This window comes from Rhinolophus sinicus, chromosome 2 (genome assembly GCF_057876585.1).
Source record: "Rhinolophus sinicus isolate RSI-liver-muscle chromosome 2, RSI-T2T, whole genome shotgun sequence".
NCBI lineage: Eukaryota > Metazoa > Chordata > Mammalia > Chiroptera > Rhinolophidae > Rhinolophus > Rhinolophus sinicus.
In genome coordinates this window covers 128,840,855-128,860,529 of record NC_142502.1, presented here as the reverse complement: position 1 = coordinate 128,860,529, position 19,675 = coordinate 128,840,855, and the positions used below count along the sequence as shown (strand labels likewise).

The window sequence follows — 19,675 nt, the reverse complement described above, 5'->3', positions numbered from 1 at the left end:
TTCATAGTTCTATAAAACCTAAAAACTGGAAATGTCCAAAAAGAAAATTAAACAACTAATGCGGTCATACCACTGAGTATCAAAAAAGTCACTTAAAGCATGGTTCATGAAGATTTTTCAGAGATATGAGAAAATGTTCATGAAATTTTTAAAAAATGAACACTACATAAGTTGTATGGACTTAATTTTTTTTAACTATATGTACACATATAGAGAAAATGACCAAGATGTGGAGAAGGGGAGGTTAAACCAAAATTATAAATATCTCTGGAAAACAGGATCATGAAAATTTTTTCTTTATACTTTTCTGTGTTTTCTGAGTTTTCTATAATAAGGCATTATACTTTTCTAACTGAGCAAATGTTATTTAAATAAAAGTGCATTCTAAAATTCAATTCTCATTATGTCTTCCTCACTTTCATAACTGCCTTTTAAATGATTAGCGAAAAATTTTAACCACTTTTTTATTGTGGTAAAAGTATATATAAGTTAAAATTTATTTTAGACATTTTAAGTACACACTTCAGTGGCATTAAGTATATTCACATTGTTGTTCAAACTAAAATTTTTTAAATATAACACTGACAGTTATGTACTGTGTATTTCCAATGAGCACAATTTACCAACTCTTTCTTCAACATAAAAAATAAAAATTCCTTAGTTCATTATTTCTGAAAAATTCCTTAATTCATTATTTCTGTAAGTAAACCATATGTGTTGCAAAATTATATTTTGAGAATTTGAGTCTTCACTGTTCTGCCTCTTCCCTCCATTACAGTACAAAGAGACCAACACTTTAATCAATACGATACTTGAGGTTCAGCCAAGGTCATCTTCTGGTGGAGAGGGAAAAAGCAATGATGAAATTGTCCAAGAACTTGTTGCTTCTGTCCGGACCAGAGTTCCAGGTAATAAATAATTCCCAGCATCTGTACATAATGGGACTTTTAGGAATAATCTCAGGGAGCTGCATATAACAGGTGTCCAAATCTGCTTATTATGTAGACTTTTCTTTATATAGAGAGCTTTTATGATGTGGTGCTCTCCATTCATAGACTAGAAGCCTACAGCACCTTGACATCCCAACTGCCAGAAGCATAAGGAGCAAGTTGGTTTTTAGCCCAATGTAACTTTAACCAGAATATCTCTAGATCTGTGCCATCCAAGAGGGTAGCCACCAGCTACACGTAGCCACTTAAATTTAAATTAAATAAAACTTAAAATTCATTTTCTCTGTTACATTAGCCACATTTCAAGTGCTCCCATATTGATAATGCAGATTTAAAAACATTTCTATTATCATAAAATACTCTATTAGACAGCCCTGCTCTCAAATATATCATTTTTTTCTCCATTCAAGAGAAATAGCTAAATGAATTTCACTTTGTTTTCTGGTAAGTTAAAGAATCTTCCTGATTGATCACAGAGATCCACTTTTACACTTTTCTTAGAATGACTATAGATTTAATCTATTGTTCATGGTTGGAAGAGATACAATTATAGGAAAAAGAAAATTGAGACAGAAAAACAAGTTATCTGTAAAAGTAAACTGTGTTTCTCTCTCTACTCACAATAATTCCGACACCAAATGTATGGTTCTTTCTCTCACATTAAATACCGTGTTTCCCCAAAAATAAGGGCTAGCCACACAATCAGCTCTAATGCGTCTTATAAAAATTAATATAAGACCCACTATTATATGATATATTATATTATTAGATCTGGCCTTATATTATATTATATAAGACCTGGTCTTATATTATAGTAAAATAAGACCAGATCTTGTATTAATTTTTGCTCCAAAAGACACAGTAGAGCTGATTGTCTAGCTAGGTCTTATTTTGGGGGAAACATGGTAGTTCTCCAACTCTGTGGACACCAACTGGTGTCCAATTATGACACTAACTATCCAGAGTTAGCACAGACCCTACAGATTAAAGGCTCAGTCCCACAAGACTGTCTCCCACTGGAGATGCCAATTCCAAGTCCCAGGTTGTGACCTGTAATTCTGACCAATCAGCTCTAAATCAAGAGTTCCCAAACTCCCTTCTTAGGTTCAGTAATTTTCTAGACTAGCTCACAGAACTCAAGGAAAGTTAGTTTACATTTACCAGTTTACTTTAAAAGGTGTCATAAAGGATAAAGATAAACAGCCAGATGACGATGTCCACAGGACAAAGTCCAGAAGATTCCTGAGCCCAAGAGTTTCTGTCCCCATGGAGTAAGGGTGTACCCTGCCCCACACACACACACACACGGATGCATTCACCAACCAGAAGCACTCCAGACCCCTTCAGTTACAGTTTTATGGAGGCTTTATTACATAGGCATGGCTGATTGAATCATTGGCCTTTGGTGATTAACTCAACCTCCAGCCCCCTCCTCTCCCAGGAGGTCAGAAACTGAAGCTGAAAGTTCCAATCCTCTAATCACTTGGTTGGTTCTGCTGAAACCAACCCTGCCATGCTTACGGGCTTTCCAAAAGTCAATTAATTAACATAAATTCAGATGTGGTTGAAAGGGGCTTGTTATGAATAATAAAAGATGTTCCTTTTACCTTTACCACCCAAGAGCTATTTCAAGAGCCAGGGTCAAAAACTAAATATTATAAAAAATGATGCTCCTATCGCTCTTATCACTTAGGAAATTACAATGGTTTTAAGAGTTCTGGCCAGGAGCTGGGGACGAAGACCAAAATTTATATTTCTAATTATATCACAATATCACAGACTGAGTTTTGCCAATACTCTTTGAGGCCCCCAGAGAAAAGAGGGAGGGCTGTGTTACCTCAGAAGCCAATTATCTGCTTCCTAAAACAGGCCTCAAAAGAATCTCTTCTTGAGTAGAGTTCTAAGGATATTGAAGCAAACTAAGTCAGTTAATTTAGAAAGTAATTTTTAATAAATCTAAGATGGTGGACTGAGTGGAAAAGGGATGAAGATAAATGGGTGGATGGATGGAGAGATGGTACATTTGTCTCATAGAGTTCCATTGACACCTAAGCGGTTTCTCTCCAAGCTTCATAAAGCTTACAGTTTGCTGTGAAATGATAAGCGAAGCTATCTGCTGAGACTCAGGGGACAGGGATGCAACTGGCTCAACAAGAAAACAGAGGGTTTGGAATAGCACCTGAGGGGAACGACAGAAGAAGACCAAGGACATGTAACCACAGCACTGTGGACCCGAAAGATTGGACTAACCACGCTGCTGTGTGATTTTTCTATAGCAGCCAAATGTGAGAGGTTAAGAAGGATTTTGAAGTATGTATTTCAGAGCCACTCATTTACTCTCACTTTACTCAGCTATGCAAAGAAATGCAGTTTCTTCATTTTTTAATAGCTTATATGAGCCTCCATTTGCTGGACTGTAGGGAAAAAGAACAAAATTTTCGATCTAGCTTGAACCATGGGGTTGTTTCGTAATCCAGTTGGTCCCTTGGAATTATGCTCAGTAACTTCGGATAAATGCTAATTTTCTCTCATCTCTCAGTCTCCATTCCCAACGCCTCCTCTCCCAGATACACTGCAGGCGTGCAGGGAAGAGTGAGGCTTATGTACCTGCATAGCAGAGAAGACTCAGGGTCCCTGGCACCTCTGGTTCAGGGATGTCCCTTGTCTACTGGGTACATTTGTCCTGCTAGCATTTGCCACTGACATCTGCATGGCCTGACTCCCATTCAGCCTAGGCCCAGGCACAGAGGTTGGCTTTAAGAAAGGTTTAAAAAAGAGAATTACAACAGCAATGTTATGAAGACAGAAATCAATGATAACTAATCTGAAGAATTGGTTCTGTGTGTTTCAGAAATACTAGAAATGGAGACTGCTTCTGAGAGCCTTTTCATCAAGGATCCTCAAGGACGCCTTAACTCCTTGACTACTGTTCTTGGACAAGAAGTGGACCGGTTTAACAATCTGCTGAAGTTAATACATGTATGAGTGCTCACTGCCATCACTGCTATGGGTTATCAAGGCTGTGTAGAGAATTATATGATAACATGAGGGTGCTAAGAGTTTTTCATTCCCATCACTTCAACATTTCCGTTTGAATATGCTAACTCTGAAAATCCAACTTGTTTAAAATTGAATTTACCCTCCCCTAACAAGCCTGTGTTCCCTCTAACAATGGCTTCGTGAATATGGGACAGTACAAATCTTTGGTCTCTTCATTATCCTAACTTACATGCTTAGAATTACCATTGACAGACTAGAAATTGTTCAGGGATCTAAGCATTCAACAGAGAGTCAGTCCTTGTTCCTGATGTCTAGTTTGCATTTAATAACACAGTCTTTATGAAGACTGTGAAAGCCAGAGTCTCTCCAAGTGTGGGCCACAAAAGGCCTGCATTAGAATCCGCTGTGCTGCATGTCCAAAATGCAGACTCCTGATCCCACTCCAGACCTGAGGGGGTATTCCTGGATGAATTCCTGGGAATCTGAATTTTAAATAAACTTCCCCAGATGACTTCACTGCACCTAAAGCTCGAGAACAGCTATTTGGTCCTTTGCTTTATGCTCTGGAATACTTTCTCTCTAGATGGCCTTGAATTTATAATGATGGCTAAATACCTTCCTGGTTTCTCTGTGCACAACTTTGGTAAGGGAAGCACAAAAAATATTAGAGACCAAATACTGAGCATTAATAGGAAAAGTTTTAGCACTAAGCAGGGAACCAAATACCTGGCAGAGAGTCAAGGCTCAATGACAAGATTGGGGGGAACACATGGGGTAAATCTTTTAAAGCCAAAGACGATCTGTCCCCTGTTAGGAAAATAAAGTATCCAAATGTTGCTGGTTGGCTGGCAATACCTAGACTTGTGGGTTAGGGGGACATGGGGGCAGCTCAATAAAATGAAGTGCTCAACTTGGAACTATGGCATCCAGTCAGGTAGGTATATACCAGTGTCAGCAGGCCAGACAGCCAGGTCAGGGATTATCACCTTCTACACTGAAGGAATCAGGGTACAGATTAAGCTGCTGTGATAAAGACCCCCAAATACAGTGTCCATAACAAAACAGAAATTCACTTCTCTCTCAGCTAACTGCCCACAGGGAGCCCTGACTAGGGCAGGTAGTTAATCTTCCTTTCTGAGCTCATCCAGGGATCATAGCTGGAGGGTTGGCTCTTCCAACCTTAACAGGTAGCTTCCATCTCTGGGTCTAAGGTAGCTGCTCCAATTGTCCTCTTTTGCCAGTCAGTGGGGGGAAAAGAGCTGAGGGAAAGCAGTTTCCTCATAAAAATGTGATCCAGAAGTTGTATACGTCATTTCTTCTTGTATCCCATTAGCCAAAACTTGGTCACATGGCCACACCCCAGCTGCAAGCATGGCTAATAGTCTCTGGGGGGATTGCTCGGTGCCCAGCTAAAACTAAGGGGGGTGGGTGTCCTATTGTTCAAAAGAAGAGGAGGACGTGGATACTGCTCATCTCTTGCCTCTTCCACTTCATGATTTTTCACCCATTTGAAGATAGACAAATCTACATGTCACTTCCTCCATAAATTCTTCCTGCAACACCAGCCCTTTCCTCTACCACCAGATGACTTAGGAGCTTCCTCAGGGCTCCATCATTTCCAGCGCCTGTGTCTATCACTGTACTTACCACACTGTGTTTGTAATTACCCCTCCATGAATATGGCTTCCCCAGTAGAAGATGAACTTCTTGAAGCAAAGGGGACTGCCTGGTATATTAGTCATCTGTTTCCCTAGTGCCTGATACATACTGAATCTCCTATGAATATGTGAGTGTGCAAATAAATGTGCCTCTCAGGTCTCCCCATGATCACTTCTTGTGGTCAAATAATAATGTCCACTAATAATGGAGGAATTTGCTTCATGGAAGTAGACGGGGGAGGAGCCAGAAGCAGCAGCCTGCAAGGCCATCACGAGTCACAGCAGAGCACTCCCACTGGAGGGAGGGCGGTGACCAGCACTGTGAGCTGGGCCTGCACTGGAGGGAGGTCTTCCTCGTCCTGACCTCTGCCCTGTCCTGCCTTGCCCCAGCTCTGTCCCCGCCTCTCCTTCCCTTCACCCAGGAAACAGCAAGGCAGCACTGTGGTGGCGGTAAAAAAGGCCAGGGGAAGGCAGCAGTGCCCAAGGCCTCAGAGCTGCCATCCTGGAAAGCTCACTGTCCTCCAGATAGTTACAGAACTGTGAGTCAGGACAGGTCCTGGGAGACACGAGGCCATCCTGTTATTTAGGCTTCCAGGGACGAGCAGTTGAAAATGCACTTTCTCCCACTGCACACATCTGTGTGCTAGCTGCCTCCTCTGGGGGAATGGGCTGCAATGTGACCTCTGTCTATTTTAAGCAGACCTAGAAGGCACTAGTTGCTGATCCCTCCATCTCTCTGGCTTAAAGCATTCTCCCTGCATTTCAGGTAGTTCTTCTGCTACCTTTTTCCATTTGCAGCATCTAAAGCGGCATACTGTTTTGGCGCTGGCTGAGGGCTCCTTGCTGTACTCTGCTGCAAGTGGTTCCTCGGGTCATAAGGGCAAATCTAATTAAAACTCTCCTTTTTTCTACCACTGCTTCTTGCAAAGAGAATGGAGGAGGGGAATAACTTTATGAGGGAATGAAGGATGGCTGGCCTTGTCTTGTCCACATATTGCCTGTCTCTAGAACTACGTGCGCGTGGTCCTAGGCCTTATTTTGGTTTTTAATCAACATAAATTTGGCCTCTGACATATCCCTACAGTATCTTCCCAATATATGACAGTTTTCACAAAATTGGAACTCATGAGGGCCATCCCAATCTATCTGCCCTGCCTTCAGCTTTAGCCAGGTGGCGGCAACTATTACCCTGTATGTTCATGGCTGCTGCTGGCCTCTGTCTTCTATTGAAGTGTGTGGTGGGGGGATAAGGGGCATGCCATAAGCAACTGTTCCCAGTACAAAGAAACTCGCTGATATCAGCTGTAAGATTGGTCTCATCTCAGAATCTCCCCTTTCTGTGATAACTCCTTGGGCTATGGGCACCCCCGTGGCATGAGGTGCTTCCCTCCTCCATGGTTCCCAAACCACTAACCATCAGGCCCATTCTTCCTTCGGCCTGGAGGAGAGCTAGACAGTGGTATTTCTCAAAACCATTTCTCTAGGCTTCTGGGGACATTTCTTCTCCTCTTCTTTCCACTTCATTGGATTCTGCTATTAACTGCCTGAACTTCCCCTCATCCCCAGATTTTATACCCCACAGTCGCATGTTGTAAAAATGCATGCAAGATTGGAGGATCTGACCCTGCAGACAGTGTGTGGAGAAGATGAAACCCAGTAAGAGGGCCTTTCAGCCCAAGGCAGAACCTGCCACCAAGAATGGGTGTCATTCCCACTTGACAATTCTATCTGTGAAGGGCACCAATCCTTTTTTGTTCTTTCAGACTTCCCTAGAAACACTCAACAAAGCCATTGCTGGACTTGTGGTGATGTCTGAAGAAATGGAAAAAGTGTATAACAGTTTCCTCAACAACCAGGTTCCCTCTCTGTGGTCCAACACCGCCTACCCGTCCCTAAAACCACTAGGATCATGGGTCAAAGACCTTATTCTGAGGACCTCATTTGTGGACGTAAGAAAATGCTCTTCTTTTGGGTTTCATGAATCTAGTCACACAGTTGGTCCTAAGGTCGTTAGGGAGCCCTAGCTAACTGAAACATTGACAATACTTGAGGGGTCACCTGAGCCCAAAGAAATAGAAACTTCCAGAATGGCATAACTTTAAACATCTCATGCTGATTATAATGTAGTTTGCCCAAGGCCCTTCCCAACATGCCATTTTAATTTAATTCCATCCTTGGGGTTGCAAATCTGGTTGCTAGGACCCCACTGTAAGGTACAGAACCAATCTGAAATGGGTCCCAACTACCAGGTGTGTCCTTGCTGCCATCTCCCGCTTCTGTACCCTCTGTAATAACCAGGCCTGGGTTTGTGGTCAGGCTGGTGGTAAGGAAGGGGGACAGGGCAGGCAGTAAGAATGGGGCTGGTAACTAACTCAGGCCCGGTTTAGATTCTGCCTCCCGAGAGGCCCTCCAGAATATGACTTGGATTTAAATAACAAACTCCATCTCAGAAAAACAGTACATTGTGGTGTAATGTTTCTCCTTTAGCTGTGGCTCAAAAGAGGACAGCCTAAGTCCTTCTGGATCTCCGGTTTCTTCTTTCCTCAAGGATTTCTAACAGGTACGAGTGCTTTCCCTACAAAAATCCCACAGAAAAGATCATGATCTGTTATACACTGGGTTTCTAGGACCTGGCAAAATGGCATGGCTACCAATGTCTTACCCATGGGGCTACTGATTATAGAGGGAAGTCCAACAAGGCCCTGTTCTTCCTTGCTTGCCAAGGAAAAGGATGGCAGCAATAGCAGATGCTCCTCAATAACCTAACCCCGGCCCCTAATGCCGAAGGCTGCCGGTTCGATTCCCACATGGGCCAGTGCCAGATGGCTCAATTGGTTGGAGCACGGGCTCTCAACCACAAGGTTGCCGGTTCAATTCCTTGACTCCTGCAAGGGATGGTGGGCTGCGCTCCCTGCAACTAACAATGGCAAGAAAGGACAACTTGACTTGGGAAAAGTCCTGGAAGTACACACTGTTCCCCAATAAAGTCCTGTTCCCCTTCCCCCAAAAATAAAAAAATTAAAAATACTCCTTTTTTAAAAAAACTTATTTTTAATTATACTTAACTAAAAAATACTCGATGTTCTTCCAGCACCCTGGGGCAGGGACGAGGGAGGAGAAAATTCCAGGGATGTCTGCCAGGGACCCCGAGGGGGTCCAGGGCTTCTGGGCTACTAGATGCTACTTAGCCAAGCCCTTAATCTCTCTCATTCTGAATCCCTAATAAACAGCCCATACAAGACAAGCTGAGCAAGACTGTCAAGTTGGGGAGACTGGGCTCTGAAACTTACTCCCTGTTTGTCTTCCTCCTGGGAGTACTTCAGATTTAGTCTTCTCTCTTTTCCCAACCAGGACCAAAATTTGTCCGCCGCTCCCAATGTCACCTGCAGACTTCCTGTTTCAATGCACTAATTCAGAATAAGGTGTTAATAGTTAGGTCTTCTAGATGGAGAGGAAGCTCTCTAATGCTACAGCAGCCTGGTTGGGGCAAGCGGGACCGAGACCGTTTGGGCAGGAGTGGTCTTGTTTGGAGGATCCATTTTTCTGATTTTTTTGTATTTATAGGAACTCTTCAGAATCATGCTCGGAAATACAATTTGCCTATAGATGAGCTGAGTTTCCAGTACAACATGATTCCTACCTATCGGGATCAAGCTGCAGTGATAGAAGCTGCCAAGACAGTGCAGTTTGGGCGAGAACTGCCCATGGACATAGAGGTACTGTCCCCCTGGCTGCTGTTACAGCAAAGCAGCTTCTGTCCCACTGTCATTCAGTATCTGCGCCAACCTCCCCTGTCCCTACTGCCTCCCATATGCAGGAGCAGGAGGGGCAGCATGGGACACACATCCCACAAGCTCCCCAATTAGCAATGACCAGAGAGGAACTGCCTAAATTAGTCTAATTTGTAGACATATTTTTTAAAGTAATGCTTTATTTATTCAGATACTAATTCAGTTCTGAACCCAATTTCAACGTGGGGTGGGGGCAGGGGTTCCTACACCAACAAGCAATTCTCAGACACCAGCTGGGCATCCTACACTTCAACTCAGTTCTGACTCTGTCTATCCTGAGATAGCATCAGATCTCACAGGTTTAGGGTTCAGTCCTACAGGGCTGTCCCACTCACCCCATTTCAAATGCCAGTTGCAAGCCCAGGTTGTCAACTGTGCTTCTGACCAACTGGCTACATAAATCAGAGATTCCCACAACCCTCACCTGGGGTTTGATTAATTTGCTAGAGTGGCCCACAGAACTCAGAGAAACTTTTTACTTAACTAGGTTATTGATTTATTATAAAAGGATATAACTCAGGAACAGCCAGGTGGAAGAGGTGCAGAGGGCGAGGTGTGAGGAAAGGACACGGAGCTTCCATGCTCTCCAAGTGGGCCGCTCGCCCCAAATCTCCACCTGTTCACCAACCTGAAGCTCTTCAAACCCAGTCCTTTTGTGTTTTTATGGAGGCTTTATTACATAGGCATGATGGATTAAATCACTGGTCGTAGGGGCTTGAACTCAATCCCCAGCTCTTCTCCCCTCTTGCGGAGGTGCTGAAAGTTCAAACTCTCTAATCACTGGATTGACTCCACTGGTAACCAGTCCCCATACCTACTTGGGTGCTTTCCAAAAACTGTCTCATTAACATAACAAAGGCACCATTATCACTCTCTACATCTAGGAGATTTCCATTTTGGAAGCTGTGAGTCAGAACCAAGGAAGAAGACCAATTATATATGAGAAAAACATTTTAGTTATCTGAATGACCAAATGTATATTTTTCTTAGAAATCTCAGTATCACAGATACCTACAGTAACCTTCTCCTCGTGGAGGCAATACAACAAGAGGTTAAAAGCAAGAGTTTCAGAATCGGGCAGGCCTGAATTTAAATTCTGCTTCTCCCCTTCGCCACCCATGTATTCTAGAACAATTACTAACATGCCTGCACCTCAGTGTTCTGGTCTGTAAAATGGGGGTGATGCCACCACCTTCGGAGATGTAGTGCAGTGAAAACAAAACTGCAGATGTCGTATGACCCACACATAGTACACACACAATAAATAACTATTATTACTGAATAGGCTGCTGAATTATCTGCGCCATTCATTCAGCTTTCTCCTAGGAGAACTGATACACTAGCTTCCTACAGTCTATAACTACATTACGGAAACGGAATGCACTAAGGACACCGTCTAAACTCAGACTCTCATAGTTTACTCTCTCCAGAGCAGAGGCTCTCAAAGTAGGGTCCCCAGAGCACAGCATCACCACTACCCGGGAACTTATTAGAAATGCAAATTCAAGGACTCATTCCAGACCTACTGAATCAGAAACTCTGGGCTGGGGCCCAGAAATCTGTATCTTTTAACAAGTCCTACCTGGGGTTTTTAGCCCACTGAAGTTTGAGAATCACTGCTCTAGAGTATCAGTGATTCTCAACCTTGACTGCAGGTTAAAATCACCTGCAGCACTCTTAATAAATCCCAGTGCCCAGGCCACATCCCAATTACATCAGAATGACCCCAGTTACATCAGACATCATTATTTTTTAAAGCTCCCCTGGTGATTCCAGTATACAGCCAGGGATGAAAAACTACTGCTGCCAATTGGAGCCTCCCAGCTCAGATGCACTGAGCTATTGATGGGAGAGGGGAGCCCCTGCCTCAAAGCACCTTCCCCCCACCGTGGGCCTCATAATTTTCTACCTGCGCCATGAAATCAAACATTTGCTCCAGAGTGCTCTTGCCAATAAAGTATTCGCTACTCGATCAGTGGGTTGGGGTGAGTGGCTTTTACGAAACTTTCCTTAAAATATCATGGTATTAGTGAGTAGGGATTGCTCCTGGGTAATTCCCGCAGTGTCCGCTCTACTCCCATCTACTCAATCTATTCTTTGCCCTGATTAGCAATCACACACACATCAGCTTGGCCCTGTGCTCACGGCCTGCCCCATGAAATACTATAACCCCACGCATCTTAATTGCCTGGATCTTCAAATGACAATAAAAAGGCTTACATGTTTAAGAAACTTTGTTTTAGCATCAAAATATACAAAGGGTGCCAAAAAGTGTATACACATTGTAAGAGATGTTATCTATGTAGCAGTCGTTCGCCGTAATCAGAAATGTCTGGACGTTGATGGTAACCTCTTTGAGCACCTCTTGTCATTGCAGAGGTCAAACGTGACTATATATTGAGTATTACAATTTTAATACAGTTTCTTCCGTCTTAAAATGTGTATACACTTTTTTGGCACCCTCGGTATTTAAAAGGGAAAAATCAATTTAGAGATGTACTCTTCATTATTTTGAGACCCTTTCTAGTCAGGAGGGTGTCTCAGGCCTATGTCAGGATTCCTTGAGGCCACAAGAGGGCAGAACTACAGGCCTCACTGAGGCCTTCCGGGATGCTGGCCCTGTTCTGTGCCTGGCACGCTCTGCCACACAGACTGACTCTGAGGGACAGAAGTTCACAGTGACACCAGGCCTCTGTCCCTACACCCTCCCCAGTCCACACCACATCTCCACTTGGGTCATGGGCACTGAACCATGACAGTGCCTGAGAATTGAGCACAATTTCTTTTTTTCAAAAAGGAACTTTCCATAGGCACTCTGCAAATATTACTGAGGATATATAATCTATCTGCTAAAAGGGCACCCATATCCTTGAAAGACCTTGCTACAAAAAGAACAGATGAAAATCACAGCCCTCTTATCCCATCTGCTTCCCATGAGAAGGGGAAAGTCGTAACATCATGGTATCAGACAGTCTGAAGCCCATGAATGGGTTTCCCAGGGGTATTCTCTATTAGACATGTTGACGGAGTATGAGATTTAGTGTCACACTGCGAAGCAAGTGACTTTACCTTTCGGAGTTTTGGTATTCTCCTCTCTAGAGTGTGAGTAGTAACAGCAATCTATAGAGCGGTCCTTAGAATTACGTGAGGAGGATGTGAGACAAAGGACATGGCCCACAGCTGCTGATGCCCTTCTCTTCTCTTCTTTTCTTTAAACTTCTGGGTGCATTTCAGTTGCCCGCTCCTGAGGATGGCGTTCTCGTTCACGGCATGTTCATGGATGCTTTTCGATGGGACGATGATGAGATGGTGATAGAAGATGCACTGCCCGGACAAATGAATCCAGTGTTGCCTGTGGTGCATTTTGAACCTCAACAAAATTATGAGCCAAGCCCAACACTTTACCACTCCCCACTTTATAAAACGGGGGCCCGGGCAGGAACACTCTCAACCACAGGTGAGGATGTTCTAACATTGGTACAAATAATGACCAAGTGCAAACCACAATCAAAGTCCAAACACTAAGCTATAATGTGCAAAGGGAGACCTTGTGCCAATTAGCTGGACTTAAAATGAGGCCACTTAGAACATATAAATTTATAAATGTTATAAATTCTGTTTATTTTAATACAGAGTGTAGATTGATATTTTAAAACTAAGGCTTGCTTCTATTAGTCTAATGAGTAAAAAACAGAGTTTATTGAGCAGTGACTTCTAATTTTTAAAATGATGGACCAAGCAGACATGAAAATCTCTCTATCGCTCATCAAATCCATTGTGACTCATCAAAGAGATTTAAAAATAAATTATAAAATGGAATGCCATTCTGCAAAAAGGGAAATCTGAGTTGACTTGAAGCTGAGATACAAGAAGGGAAAGCTGAGTAGACCTGAAGCAAGACCTGAAGCCGTGAAAAAAGGAACCAGATAGAAAGAAGGTCATATCAACAGATAAGCTGAAGAACTGAATGTACCCAGCTAAAGGGTAAACAAGGAGAACGAGCTGAAGAAATCCCTCCAAATACTTCACAAGGCAATTTTTAAAAATGGGACATTGTGGAAAAAGCCAAAATTTCCAACATTTATCTAGTAGGCAATGTAAGAGAAAGGAGATTGTAAGAGTGGTAATATTTTTAAATTATGGCTAATAATTTCCCAGAAAAGAAGAAATACTTGAGTCCTCAGATTAAGAGATTTTACAAAGTCCTGTTAGGGATAATTTTTAAAAACATAAACAAACAAATAATCAAATTTTAACAAGAAACCTAGATATATCAAAGTGATACTTGAGACTATTTAAGATAAAGAAAATCCTTAAAGAGATAAAATGTATTAACATGTTGAAATTAAAATTCCAGAGAATTGGATTGACACCAGACATCTTTCTTATCCACAGTGCATATAAAAAGATAATAGAGAAACATCTTCAAAGTCCTAAGGAAAAACAACTTTGAACCAAAATTGCAAACATAACCAAATTATCATCCAAAAAGGAGGTGTAATAAAGACAGTTGTGGACATGTGAAGGCTCTGAATTACTCACCACTGACCCTCTATTTCACACACACACACACAATTAAATCTTTAAAAGTTTGACCATAAAAATTATTTTAGTAATAATTTGGAACTAAATTTCCATAGAAATATGGGAGATGGGGCACAGAAAGAACTAAAAATATGTTTCTCTTTTGAATGGAGAATATAGATAGTGATATTTATTTTTCTAATAAAGTCTTCAGTTAAAGTATGTTCTCTAAAGGTAACACAGAATAGAACTAAAATAGACACTCCTATCATAGGCCTTGATCTCCCACTCCTATTACAAATCTAAAAAAATATTAAAAGATATTTTTTAAAATTAATAATGGCATGTACACATTTTTGTGTGGACATATGCTTTAAGTTATCTTGAATAAATATGTAGCATGGAATGACTGGATCATGTGGTAGGTTAACTTTTTAAGAAACTGCCAAACTGTTTTTCAAAGTAGTTGATGGTTCCACTTTAACATTTAACATTCCTACTAGTAGCTGAGAGTTCCAGTTCTCCATACTCTCATGTTACTGCATCCCCCCAAAATAAGATCTAGCCAGACCATCAGCTCTAATGTGTCTTTTGGAGCAAAAATTAATATACGTAAGACCCGGTCTTATATTATATAAGACCTGGTATTGTATTGTATTGTACTACATATTATATTATATTATATTATATTATATTATATTATATTATATTATATTATATTATATTACATTATACCTGGTCTTATATTCTATTAAAATAAGACAGGGTCTCATATTAAGTTTTGTTCCAAAAGACACATTAGAGCTGATGGTCTGGCTAGTTCTTATTTTCAGGGAAACACGGTAATAATGATTACTCTTTTAGAGGATAAATAGATAGAAAGATAGATGGTAGTGGTATCTCACTGTAGTTTTAATTTGCATTTCCCTAATGACTAATGACATTAACCATCTTTTCTTGTGCGTATTTATTTTTATCTTCTCTGATGAAGTGTCTATTGAAAACTTTTCCCCTTTTGTAATTGAGTTATTTGTCTTATTATTGGCTACAGTACCAACAAGAACTGTTTTTGGCAAAAGGAACCAAGATAAGGTGGTAATTAAAATAATGTTGCACCGGCACAAGACGCACAAATAGTTCAAATGCACTAGACAGAGAGGCAGCAACACACTGTGCATATTTGGGAACTTGACATAGACTAGCAGCAGCATTTAAAATTGTCGGGAACAGAGAAATTATTCCACAAATGGTTCTAGGACAATGTTTTATACCAATTAGATCCTTATCTCATACTACAAACAAAAATTAAATCACAGGTGGAGTCTATAGACTTAATCATCACTGAATTTTAAAATTATTAACTCTAATGAAATAATGGCTGCTAACATCCCCAAAAAGAAAAGCCATCAGACATAAGGTACTTCCTGATGGACGTACATACCACCTTTGAAGTATTCTGGCCAAAAAGGTGTGAATGTGATCACACTTCTAGATCTAACCACCCCGTTACAAGAATAAAGGAACATTTAAAATCACCACAAGGATGCTGTGAGCAAAACCCAGACTCTGGGAAACTTTACAGGACAGTCTGGTTGTTTCAACCAATACATTACGAGGGGGTGGCAAAAGGAACAGGGGTAACCTACCAATTGAGAGAGATTTAAGAGATCCATCACTGTTGCAAGGTCTGAACCTTATTTGAATCCTGAATCAAACTGATGGTTGCATAGACAGAGAGACTGTGTATGTACTATAAAATGTCACTCAAGCACCGCCAAGACACCATACAGGGAATGGCATAAGGTAAGGAGAGGGAAGATATAGCTGTTCTTTCCTGGGGACACCACCTTTCCCAGCTTCCACACAGATAGGGTTTGCTATGAACACAATGCCAGAAATAGCAATTCCCATCTTGAGAGCAGGACCATGTTCTTCTCACCCTGGCCCTGGCCCTTCCCACAGGCCCAGAATGAAGAAACTGCAAAAATGACCTCTTACTTCAGATGTCCCAGAGCTGAGGACAAAATACTGATAACTGTGCTTAGCAAAGGATGGATGGATGGATGAACAAATAAAAGGATGCCACCCTCTAAGGGCCATAAAAAGCTCAGGCCTGAACCCCAATCCAATGCTCCCAGTCAGACTGCAGAGAACTTGAAACACAGTTCATAAGGTTATACAAAGTCTTAGCTTGGCAGGTCCTTAAGGAGCGTTTATTCTAACATCTTCATTTTACATAAAAACTGAAATCCATAGGGGACTATTTGCCGATCATCTCTGAAGGCAGTCAAGTCTGAAACCCAGGTGTCTTGACTCCTAGTACTGTCCTCTTTGTATTAAGTAGTTATTCTTTAATGACCCTTTTTTTCCTTAACTAGGTCATTCAACCAACTTTGTGGTGACCGTCCTTTTACCCTCCAAGCGGTCCAAAGATTACTGGATTGCCAAGGGATCTGCTTTGCTCTGCCAGCTCAGTGAGTGAAAAGGAGCCACCTCAGTGCTGGAAAAAAATACGCCAGAGATTTCTCCTGAAGGGGGTCAAAGAGTCTGCGTAACTTACGTGTGAGCAAAACAGTACTACTTCTGATCTGATTTAAGGAAATTAAGTGTGGCTTTTATTTCTCTTATAACCTAAAATAAAGTGTTTGAGTTTTCCTTTCCGTCATCAATTCAAGCTCTGATGTGAAAGCAGTGGGTTCAGCACCCATCTCTTACACCTGCTCTGCCTCCCCCAAGTAAGAGCCAGGCAGCTTCCTATTAGTAACCTGGGAGGTCCCCCGGGTAGTCAGAACTCAGCCTGCCTTGTCCACACAAGCTTCCTTCCTCTTCACGCGCATGTGACAGGCCTGGTACACACTTGCGTCACATGGCCCCAGGTGCTTCCATTTCTAGACCACACTAAGGCTCAGAGCTTTCATCAATGGAGGGGGATGTAATGACCACACAACTGGTGGAGTAAATGAGCATGATAAGACCTTGGCCCATGGTGCCAGCCCCCCCACTCTATGTAGCTATATTATATCCTTAGAAGAGCCTGTGCTTTAACCAACTTGAGGGTCGGTCCTGCCCAGTGCAGAGAATTTTCCCCTTCCACTTCAGGATGAACCTGTGCCACCCAGGTCCATTTGAGCTGCTGCCACCTCAAAAGCAGGGTTAGTTGGGCCAGTATTAAGATGGAGTGTGGCAAACCATTTTGTATCAATCCTGCCAACAGGGGTCTGTTTGCTTCCTCGGCGATAACATGAGCCAAGAAACTGGGAACTCCCACCTGGGACATGAGTGTCTGGAGAAAGCCATAACACCCCCTTACAGAAAGTGAGAACTGGGTCAGTCATAGTAATTCAACCCTCCCATTTGTCCTCCACCTCCCCACGTTCATCCCCATACCTACCAAAGTTAAGAATAGACTCAAGTCGCAGAGAAACAGGGAGCACCACTTCTATTCCTCAGAGTTCAGTGCAGAAATCAGAAACTACTCTTGGTGTTTCAAGCAGAAACAGGTGCTTGCTAAGCCTTGGGAAAGCTGCAGCTGCAAAAGTCAACAGGTTGACATTATGCATCACGGCAGCTGTAATCCTAGGCCAGAAAGCTGCAGGAAACCGTACAACTCACAACTACACCAGGCTCATGAAGCTGATAGTTAAACAATTGGATGCAGAGCCTGGCCACTGCACAAACTTGTGTCTGCTGGAACCCGTACATAACTGACACCACTACTGAAGAAAAAGGTCCTCTGTCCCTTCTGCCCTCCAATCTCGCATAAGTATCTCATGAGGAGAATCTCAGTCACAGCAGCAAGGGAATCTGGGAAAGTTTCGCTCTCCTACCCCTGCAATACAGAGGGTGCAGAAGGGAGCAAAGGTAGTGGAAATGGACCCTGAGTGCCAACACACAACTCTTTCCATGAGACCCCCAAAGATCTTTCGGGCCCTGGAAATGACTGAGAGCAAACCCACAAGAAAGTCTCTGGAAAAGAAAGGAAAACCGCAGAGCTGCAAGCCCAGGAAATCAAGCCAACTCTAAATCAGGTTAGAAACAAAGACATCTACCTCACATTGGCCCCACCCAAGTCCTAGGAAGACCCTCTGGGTTGTGAGCTACTAAGAGGCCCAGGAAGAATAAGGAAACATTGCAACAGGTGGGAGACGCTGGACTGGAAATACAGTGGGAGCAGGGTAAGGGTGGGGAAAGGGGGGTTCCAGACCAGTTGGGCAGGGCTAAAAGTCCCAATTTCAGACTCAACTGGGGCAGTTCCACTCTTACTCATTTTATATAGAGATGCCCCCTAAGATTTTATTATTTGGAATAGACATGACATATAAGCAATAAATAGATAACAAGACAGGCAGGGGGAGCACTTGCAAACCACTTTCTTGCACAGCACCTGCCAGAGCCCACCTGTCCCCCAATCTCCGGCACATCAGTGACACACTCACACAGTGCACACAACGAAAGCACCTGTCAGAGTGTGGGAAACACCCTATTCACCAGATCTTGAACAGACAGGAGCAGAACAAAGGCCACATGGCTACTGACTCCCTGCATCTAGAACCGGGAGTGAATAGGTAGAAGAGCAGCAGGAAGCAAGGAAAAAAGGGTCAGGAACCAAAGATGCGGGGGGGCCCAGCAGTGCGACCCAGGAGTGAAGCAGTGACAGTCTTTAGAGGGTGTGAGCAAAAGAGCGCTTTGCCTGACAGGTACACATTATGGGGAAAAGTCTAAACAAAAAGCGGATTTAATTATTTGCACATAATTCATTTACAATTATTTTCATATAACTCATTATGTACACCTACCCCAAGCCTTGTCGGATCACCCAAAGTCAGTCCTTGGAAAGAGAAGACTCAATTCTGAGCCTCTTGTCCTGGGTTGGGTCTGTCAAGGCCAGACCAGAGCATGGAGGACAGGATGGTCAACTTTCAAGTCCAAGGGGTCAGGGTCTCGGCCTGGCTCCTCCAGTCATTCCAGGAGGGGCGTCTCCATTTGGAAAGCCAGAACCAACAGCCAGAACACAGGAGTCCAGAGGGATGGGCAGGCACCGCTAGCCACCGACTGGCTGTGGTGGGAGTACCCAGGGCAAGGGAGCCGCAGCTCAGCAGAGATGTGCCAGTCCAGAACTGGGACCTGGAGTGGTGGGACCACAGCACTAGGAGGCAAAGGAAAAGAGTCGTAGGACACAGCAGGAGTCACTGGATACTCCCCAGGCCCCTAACGCCAGCACGGCTTCATTTCATCTCCCCTCTTTAAAGACCAGAATGGATATTAATATGTTAATAAGTTTCTTGTGTCTTTGGCTGTCGTTACCACTGCTACAACAAAACCAAATAACATAGGTGCTAAGACTAACACATTGGGAGACTCTCTTCTGGCTATCTGGTTCTTGATTCAAGGATTAGTAACGCTCAAGATGTAAGAAGACCCAGTGCAGATTTGCTCATTAGCCTCTAGGCAACCTGAGGCAGGGACCCTCCTCACTGACCACACACAGAGGCACAGCCAAGCCACGAGGAGTCTCCCTGGGTCTCTGGCTCCCTCTCCTACCCCAGCCTGAGTTGCTCCCCAGCCAGCACAGAAGCTCAGTCAGGTTGCTTGTTGATGGGTCATCCAGCAGAGCCGTGTTCTACCTCATAACCTTCACGCCGCAAAACAGCAAGCACTGTGTTGTTGCCCATTAAATGACCTGCAGTAAGAAAAAGAATCAGAAAGGCGGCAGCTCTCCTGACCACCAAACATACCCCTGAACACACACCCC

At 43.0% G+C, this 19,675-nt stretch overlaps 2 protein-coding genes across 2 annotated transcripts in view; one reads left to right on the top strand and one right to left on the bottom strand.

The window, feature by feature from the left end:
* The window catches only part of DNAH6 (dynein axonemal heavy chain 6), a 248,121-nt gene extending 231,390 nt beyond the window's left edge, over positions 1-16,731 (top strand). Inside the window, exons 71-77 of the mRNA XM_019756389.3 lie at positions 779-908; positions 3,802-3,929; positions 7,372-7,557; positions 8,096-8,168; positions 9,173-9,324; positions 12,634-12,856; positions 16,302-16,731. Coding sequence (XP_019611948.3) covers positions 779-908; positions 3,802-3,929; positions 7,372-7,557; positions 8,096-8,168; positions 9,173-9,324; positions 12,634-12,856; positions 16,302-16,405 — 996 coding nt within the window. The 3' untranslated portion in view covers positions 16,406-16,731. The remainder of the gene's footprint in view (positions 1-778; positions 909-3,801; positions 3,930-7,371; positions 7,558-8,095; positions 8,169-9,172; positions 9,325-12,633; positions 12,857-16,301) is intronic.
* Positions 1-19,675, bottom strand: part of TRABD2A (TraB domain containing 2A) — a 129,884-nt gene that overhangs the window by 54,009 nt on the left and 56,200 nt on the right. Inside the window, 4 exon segments of the mRNA XM_088796351.1 lie at positions 17,315-17,452; positions 18,720-19,131; positions 19,175-19,232; positions 19,513-19,603. Coding sequence (XP_088652477.1) covers positions 18,883-19,131; positions 19,175-19,232; positions 19,513-19,603 — 398 coding nt within the window. The 3' untranslated portion in view covers positions 17,315-17,452; positions 18,720-18,882.